This window comes from Egretta garzetta, unplaced genomic scaffold, assembly GCF_000687185.1.
Source record: "Egretta garzetta isolate BGI_Z169 unplaced genomic scaffold, ASM68718v1 scaffold350, whole genome shotgun sequence".
Classification (NCBI taxonomy): Eukaryota; Metazoa; Chordata; class Aves; order Pelecaniformes; family Ardeidae; genus Egretta; species Egretta garzetta.
This window is the reverse complement of record NW_009258273.1, coordinates 279,222-287,694: the sequence shown is the minus strand read 5'-3', so window position 1 is coordinate 287,694 and position 8,473 is coordinate 279,222. Positions and strand designations below refer to the sequence as shown.

General features: G+C 52.4%; 1 protein-coding gene across 3 annotated transcripts in view; it reads left to right on the top strand.

The window, feature by feature from the left end:
• The window catches only part of GATAD2B (GATA zinc finger domain containing 2B), a 38,015-nt gene that overhangs the window by 21,113 nt on the left and 8,429 nt on the right, over positions 1-8,473 (top strand). For all 3 annotated transcript variants that reach the window (XM_035890592.1, XM_035890591.1, XM_035890584.1), the window contains exons 3-6: positions 4,671-4,800; positions 5,060-5,191; positions 5,534-5,665; positions 7,893-8,063. In XM_035890592.1, coding sequence (XP_035746485.1) covers positions 4,671-4,800; positions 5,060-5,191; positions 5,534-5,665; positions 7,893-8,063 — 565 coding nt within the window. The remainder of the gene's footprint in view (positions 1-4,670; positions 4,801-5,059; positions 5,192-5,533; positions 5,666-7,892; positions 8,064-8,473) is intronic.

The window sequence follows — 8,473 nt, the reverse complement described above, 5'->3', positions numbered from 1 at the left end:
CTTGAGCGATGGAGTGCTGGTGAGCTGCGTCTGTTTTCCAGGAGAAGCTTTGGCGTTCTTCGCTCTCTCCGTATGTGCAGCCTGCGCACACCTGATTTTTATCATCGGTGAACTCTGGCAACTCGGTTTCCGCAGCCAACGCCTGCAGCCAGGTTCTGCCTGGGGGAGTTGAGGGTCGCACGTGAGAGCCCGTCCCGTGTGCTGCACAGCACCACTGCATCCCCCCGCTGTTCTTATTTCAGCTTTCTTGGGAGGGAGAAGGAAAAAAATGTTATCAATTTTGATTTTGGCTTGATTTGGATATTGAGCCAGCGCAGGCTTGGCAAACAGGCTGAGGAGCAGGATGGAGGAGTCCTGTTCTAAGTAGGTGCAAAGTGCTGAGACCTTCCCCTGGTGTTTTTGTGGATGAAAAGCCGGACACGAGCCGGCAACGGGTGCTGGCAGCCCAGAAAGCCAAGCGTCCCTTGGGCTGCGTCGCCAGCAGTGGTGCACGCAGGGCAAGGGAGGGGATGCTCCCCCTCAGCTCCACTCTGGTGAGAGCCCCAGGGCCCTGCATCCAGCCCTGGGGTCCCCAGTGCAGGAAAGAGGTGGTCCTGCTGGAGTGGGGTCAGAAGAGGCCACGGGAACGATCCCAGGGCGATAGGGGAAGGGGCGATGGGTTTGAACTGAGAGAGGGGAGATTCCGGCCAGATGGAAGGAAGAAATGTGTTGGGCTGCCCAGAGAGGTGGTGGATGCCCCATCCCTGGGGCCGTCCCAGGTCAGGTTGGCCAGGGCTGGGAGCACAGGAGAGGTCCCTGCCCGTGGCGGGGGGTGGCACTGGATGAGCTCTGAGGCTCCCTCCCAACCCAACCCCTTCTACGAGTCTGTATTGTCTTGGTGCTTCAGATGAACGACTGCACCTTGCTGAGGAGCCAGGTATTTGCAGTTGAAGCGTGTTGGCAGGAGTTGGTGGTAATTCCTCTGCAAAGCTGCAGCCTGCAACAGCAGGAGCTGCATTCACGGGCCAGGAGATAGATGCCAGTGTCCCAACTGGTTGAGTACGTCTTTGCATGTGGACGTACGGGACGTTTCACTGCTTCAGCAGGGCGGTGGTGGGCGCACCGGGGTGCCTGTTGCCAGCGTTCTCTCTTCTCATTCTCCCTGTTCATCGAGGAACCGGGATCGTGATTTAGCAAAACCAGGATTGTTTGTCTTCGTTGATGCGTTATTTTGGGGTCTTTTTTGTGTTGGCGGCGGCTTTTGGATAATGAGGGGGGGCGTTTCTGGGGGGCTCCTGTCTCAATGGGGGCTGGATGGGGGATTTGAAGGCAGGGGATCTCAATGCTTTAAGCCCCTTCTGGGTGCTGTCAGTATAGTAAATATTATACAGATTAATGCCTTCAGAGGCACTTTCTTCTCTGTCACACCCTGGCTTGCAGAGCATCAGAAATGGTGAACAGACCTGGAGTGTCAGAGGTGGGAAGGAGAAAACCACCTGGATTATTTTTCTTTAATGACGATACATGTGGCTTAAATCTGCCCGGTCCCTTCTGCAGCTGGTTCAGCCTCCCATAAAATCTGAAGAATTGCACGCGGTGAGGCAGAGACACGATTATTGTGTTTTATCTGCGCCCTTGGGAACATTCGGGTACAAGCAGCACCCTTTGTAGGTGCCCGGGGTTTACTCGTGTCCTGCTCCAAGCACGTCATTGGGGTGTTGCACCTCTGAAAAATGCAATTCTCCCAAAAAGCCTTGTGGGTGAGACAACACGGGTGATACTCAGCCACTTGGCAAATGGGTTTAAGCTCTTGAGGGGTTAAATGCTGGAGGAATAACCATGGGTAAGTTACTATGCAGGTTGTCTTCTCCCCGAAGAGCTGGCAGGCGAGCGTCGGGTGCTGCGGAGGGCTGCGTGCTCAGCTGAGTTGCTTGAATATTGTACAAGACATGGGGAATCTGGTTAGGTCCCAGCATCGGATACGGATGCTCAATCACTAACTATGACTGAAAAGAAATCAGTCCAAAAAAGAGGTAGAAAAATTCTGCTACGAGTTTTGAAATAAGTGAGTGCAGAAAGTCTCTAGCAAGAGAAATAAGGCTGGGGGTGTTTTAAGTTTCCGAACCAGCTGATAAGGGGTCACTAAGCTGGAGCTTACTTAGGAATGTGCTCCACATCTTCTCACCTCCGCCCGCCTCCTGCGCCATCAGCGTAGCCCTTCTTCCAGTAGTTTTGTTGTAATTAGGCTCTTCCCTTGACAAAAGTAAATAAAACAACCCTGACATATTCAGCAATTCTTTGCAGATGGCCCTGTTTTCCCCTGTCTGGTTTTGACGCTGGCTTTGCTTTTTTCCCCTCGATGGAATGTAAATAAAACAGCCTGGATGTATCTGGATGCTTGTGCGAAATAATCACCAGCAGCCGTAACGACAGCCCGCGTTTTGGAAAATCCTCAACCAAAATCCGATGGTTTATTACTCTGGGTGTGCCCGAGATGTGGCCAAGGATGCAAGAGGAGCAAGAAGAGTTGTTGGGCTCGAGGCTTGGTTGCCTTCAGTCTCTCTGGTCCGAGACTTTGGGATGCTGTTGCTCAAAGTGCATCCAGAGGCTTGGTTTTGGTGCCTGCGGGGTCCGTGCGAGCGGCCCTGATGCTGATGGGGGAAGGGACCTTCAGCTGAAGCCTGACACGTTTGATTTTTGACGTGCCGGAGAGCCTTCTATCCAAACACTTGGTCATGGCAGTATTTGTTGACAGTTGAAACTCCCTTTGGGGAATGGCGGCTGCCAGTTGACCCGGGGTACCTGCTTCGTTGCGAGGACGTGTTTATTCCCAAGCGGTTTCGTGTATAGACGTGCCCTAACGGATAATTGGAAGATAGGCACCTTGGGTAGAGCACGGCAGAAGCCAGATAAAATGCCGTGGGAGGGCAATGGGCCGCTCAAGAGCTGTTGAAGACTCATCCAAAAGCAGCTCTTGCTCTTGGCCAGCTAAATATAAAACTCCTCGGATGCGGCTTGGTTTGCCTGGACCGGCTCGCGTTGGCTTTGTGTCCATAGGATGCTCTGGACCTTCTCTGCCATCCACGCTGCTGGGACAGACCACAAACTCAGCCCTAGCTAGAAACACCCCCTGCCACCGGCGACCTGAGAAACCTCCTCCTCTGCTCCGGAGAGGAAGCAGCGGCTGGAAAACCCCTGGTTTGGGTCGCACACCCAGTGTCCGTGGGGCACTGGAAGGAGATTCACGAGAACAGGGTATCTGTTGATCAGCAGATACCACATTCGATGGCCCACAAAGAGGTTATTGAGGGCTCTGAAATAATGAACCCACAAATACCGTGCAGAGCCCCGTCCCGGCGCTTTTGGGCTCAGCTGAGAGCTTTCACAGCTTTGATTTCTTATTTTAGGTTTTTTTTTTCTGGTTTGGAGCCACGCTGCTGGGGGCATTTCTCCAGCTGAAGAGCGACTTGCAAACTCCATGATGGATGGGGTTTGCAGTGGATGTGCAATGGCTGGAGAAGGGGACCAGCTACGCAGCACTAGAGCTTCGAAATGCCCACGGCAGTGGCTGTAACATTCGGGAGATGAAGCTGCCCAAAAGCAAACCCCCCCTGTGAGCCAGCATCCCGCTCCGAGCATCCCCTCCAGACCCACCGCCCTCAGAGCGGCCGAGCCTGGGAGCTGGGATTCAGCTCCGTGCTGCTTCCTGGGTGTTCAAAGAGAAAAGTTTTGGCTAAGATAATCTCTGCATCTCCTCCCCCTCCACAGCCTCAGACGAAAGACCTTCCAGTGAGTCCGAGAGCGATAAGCCTGTCCGCCTCGGAGGCAGCGCGCCCGACACCTTTATAACCCCACTGCTCGTGCTGCTTCACACCGGGCTGGTTAGCATTTTTCCAAGGCTCTCCAAACACCATTACGTTAAATTGTTGATAGCAAAGGGCTTTTATTGGTGTCTCCTTACTCTGAATGATGCCACCACGAGCGGTGCGGTGCTTGGATACTGCTGGATTATAGCATTGATTAGGTTTTTGGGGTTTTTTTTTTAGTTTTTTTCCCAGTGATGGGCTGTTGTCATTGCTGCTCCTTTCGTTTACTGATTTCTAGGTCACGATTCAATTGGATCTTTTGACTCTACACAGGGTATTTATTCAGATTTTCCTTTATGGAATGACCTTTTCAAATAGATTTGTATTGAGACAGGCTCGGAGTATTTACATTTCTGTTAACTGGGGGACTTAGCCCGTTCCCATCACCAGCACCGTGGTGATCTTCCTGAGTAAGTATGAACGATACCAGGCCCCCATTCCCTCTCATCTCAGCACCTGGCTACGGCTGTATCTCCCTATTTAGTTCCTATATGGCTCGTTATTAACACCCGACCGGTTGTCTCGCAAGATAGGGTTTGCATCATGTTGCCTACCTTGCGCTGAAAACACCCCCACCTTTCCCCCTGCTGAAGAAAACGGGGTTTGAATGAGTCTTTTCCCTCCTGCGAGCGGACGATGCTTCTGTCCGAACGCCGGCACCCCGCTGGTGCTCGTCGGCTCTGCGGGCACGGGGAGCCGTGCCGAGCTCCGGTTTGCATCCATGGCGGCGGAGAGGAGGGGGGTTTGTCCCGCTCCCAGATTTGCTGCCGATGTCGTGGTGTTGTGGCTCAGTCTTTTCTTTCTTTTATCCTTTCTGTTACGCAGTGACCAGGACAGGGGACGATTAACCCCTTCGCCAGATATAATTGTCCTCTCCGATAATGAGGCATCCAGTCCCCGTTCCAGCTCTCGTATGGAGGAAAGACTTAAAGCAGCAAATCTTGAAATGTTTAAGGTAAGGGGTTTCCCGGCTGTCCCAGGCGGCTGCTCCGGTGGGGCACCGTTCTGCTGCAGGGGATTTCTGCTTTTCTGGAGGATTTGGGAGCTAAGGGGCTTTCTGAGCCATGCGGTAACTTCTGGGCCCAACGATCCAGCTCTTACATCCTTGTTTACCTGTGGTACAAATTCTCGCATGTATTAAAGCTTCCTCACTCTCTCGCCACCAAGGCACAGCAGCTGTTTGAGTTTTCACTGATTTTTCTGCCTCTCTCTAGGGTAAAAGCATAGAGGAGCGACAGCAGCTGATCAAGCAGCTTCGGGATGAGCTACGGCTGGAGGAGGCCAGGCTTGTGTTGCTGAAGAAACTGAGGCAAAGTCAGCTGCAAAAGGAGAATGTGGTACAGAAGGTGAAGCTCTGGGGCTGGGTGGGATAAGGAGAAGGTGCTTGGCCTCACAGAAGCCTGTTAGCGGGCGGACACAAAGACTTGCTCTGCTCTTGGACCTTCCTTTTTATTCCACGTTTGTCCTCCTGTGTGATATTTCTTACCAAAGTGTGTCCGTAGCAAATCCGCAGCCCGTCCTACCTAGCATACTGCTCTCGGGGCCAGCTGAGAAGATAAATCCATGCAGCTCTGAAGTATCAGTATTCCGTGTAGCATGGATGAGGCTTGCTCCGCGGCGAGTCTGTCGATGGATTTCCTTTCCAAGCACCAGGCGCTGATGCCAGTTCTCATTTTCTTTCAATCTAGACTCCAGTTGTCCAGAATGCAGCGTCTATTGTCCAGCCATCTCCTGCTCACGTGGGACAGCAGGGACTGTCCAAGCTTCCCTCCAGGCCTGGAGCTCAGGGGGTTGAGCCTCAGAACTTAAGGACATTACAGGTGAGCCTTCCTGACACCCGTTTTCTGTGCAAAAGACTGTAATTTTGCTTGGTGCATGCACAGCGCTGCACGTTTGTCTCTGCTTGACTGAGATGCTTTTTCCAAGAGGCAGATAAATGCTGGCAGTTCTCGGCACCATGAGTAGGACACTCTGGTGTCCCACAGTTGGTCTGGGAGGTTCCCTCTGCAGGCGAGGTCACCTCTGAAGCTGATCAGCGGAGACTGAGCCATCCCCATAACACTTGGTGCCTGTCCCAGCTCTCGGCCCCTTGCATGATGTGCGTGGGGAGGTCTGGGTGCTCTGCTGCTTCGGAAGTGGCAGATTGTTCAGCAGGGAGGTCTGGAGGTTAGTCCAGCCAACGATTCAGCTCGCGTGTGGTGGAAGGAACTGAATTTAGATGTGGTGGCCCTGAAGAAGGTTGCCTGCTGCTTGGTAATGCAGGTTCTGGGGCTGCAGGGAGAAAACCGCTCATTTGCTCGTACCCAAAGGAATGGCCGGTCAGCAGAGCTGCTTTTTGAAACAGGGCAGGGTGGCCAGAGGAAGAAGGTGAAGAAAAATGCAAACAAAACAGGGAATTAAAATGTTTACCTTCTTTGGGAAAGCGCTATAGGCAGAGCAGGGTGCCGTCTGACACGGCTGCCTTTCTGCCTGCGCGCTGGAAGAATGCTAATTCTAGATGACACAGTTGTTTAATGTTGCACGGGTAAACAAGAAGCCAACGGTATGAGCTCACTGGAAGGAGGGCACTCGGCGCGTGGAGCGGGGTGTTGACGCTGACGGGCGAGGGGGATTTCTCTCCTGGGGCTTGGGGTCCCCTGCCACCTTGGGGCACGCTCGTACCCCTCCCCAAGCATTCCTTTTCCCCGAGCTCTGTAGCATCAGGAAATGGACTTTTGTCCTTTCAGCAGGCGGCTGTCCGTTGTATTTCTTTGATAACATATTGGGATATACAAAGTCCCAGCGACGCAGTTGTGAACCCAGACGCTGGGAAGATGGTGTGTGGGACGAGGATGGAGGTGATCCTCCAGCGTCTCTGCCTGCCCGTAGCTTTCTCTCTTGCTTTTGCCAAAAGAGGTCTCATTTCAATCTCGCTGATCATTTACTCCCTCCATTAACCATCATCTTTGTTTGTGGCATTTGTTTTCTTCGCTATGGCAACGATTCCGGGTCAAGTCTATTGTGGCTTCGCAGTGGGATCGGGCTGGTGAAGGAAATGGGCTTTAGGAGAAGAGGAAATGCATTGTTTGCACAGTCTTTGTGAAGTTTTTCTTATGTGTGACAGCGAAGAGCCTCATCTGGAGCAAGCCAGAACACAAAAAAAAAGAAAGGGGGAAGGGGAAGACGGAGGTTGTCAGACGGGAGGTGTTGAATGTTTTAAGATCATCTCTGATAAAAAAAAGTGAGCCCTTCTACCTCTCATCCCCCCCTTGGAGCCGCTCTGGCGGCGCTCAGAGACGCGAAGACCTTGCTGTGAGCTGAGTGTTAGGAGAAGCCTTGGGTAGGTTAAGCCCTGGCTCAGCCTGAGCTCAGGTCTTTCCAATCCCGGTGTCATGTTTCTGGCTTCCCGGGATTGAGGTTTGTAACACGCCTCTGCATTCCTGCACCAACGGCAAACACCCATCTCCCTGTTAGTCAGGACTCTTATAACTGTTTGGCTTTGAACTCCAGCACCGGTGTGAATTCTGGGTTTCATAGCTCCGTGCAGCTGGCAAACAGCCGCCTCTTTTTTTCTTTCTTTTTTTTTTTTTTTTTTTTAAATGCCCTCTTTTCCCCTTGCATTTTTCCACATCAATCAAATCGACTGGGTTGGTTTTTAATGCAAAGATAGGCCGTGAGTGTCTGTCTTGAAAATTACCTTCCAAAACATCCCAGCCTAGATCCTGGAGGTCCGTCCTCTTCCCAGGGAGCTGGCTGGCTCCTGGGAAGCAGTTGCTCCACGAGATTCCTACCCCTTTTCTTGACTCGGGTGCAATTCCAGCCTCTCTGCAAAAAATAGGAGTATGTTGACGTGAGACATCCTCCCTCCAGGCAAAACGGCCGTGATTATTGAAAATAAAGGACAATTAGAGGAAAAGTTAAGTTTTTTGAGCGGTGCCTTGCGTTAGAAGTCAACTGGAATTACAGAAGTGCTCTGCTGTTGCAAGAGCCTGATCAGGGAACTAAAAATTCTGGTTTGCCTCAAATCCTTCTTTTTTTAAATTCATTTCTTGTTTCCTTTCTCGACAGGGTCACAGTGTCATTAGGTCTGCCACAAATACGACCCTGCCCCATATGCTTATGTCGCAGCGTGTGATTGCTCCGAACCCTGCCCAGTTACAAGGGCAGCGGGTTCCTCCTAAACCTGGCCTCATCCGCACTACAACTCCAAGCATGAATCCAGCCATCAACTACCAACCGGTAGGTTACTCACTCGCCGCTGGGGCTTGGGCACCGTTGCTTGGTGGGGTTAGCAAGAAGGGAAAATAGGAGGTGCCTTGCCAGTCTGCTGAGCGCCACGGAGGTGCTCAGAGCTCCGCACGAAGACGCTGGAGCGAAGCTTGCAAGTGGAAATACATCCCAAGCGTGGACGAAGAGGGATGTCCTCGGCCTGCGTGGAAGAATGAAATGATAACTTAAAAACTTCCTGTTTGGAGCTGGCAGCTACCAAAGCGCTGGTTCATCCGAGCGGCGCTGGCCTCCTGCCGTATCAGCGACGCAAAGACCTCAGTGAAGCGGGGTGACTGGTTTGTGAGCGGCACTGGTTCCTCTTCCCGCAGTCGGTAGCGAGTATTCGCTTGCCGGTGCTTTGCTTCCGCTTCTCTCTGCCG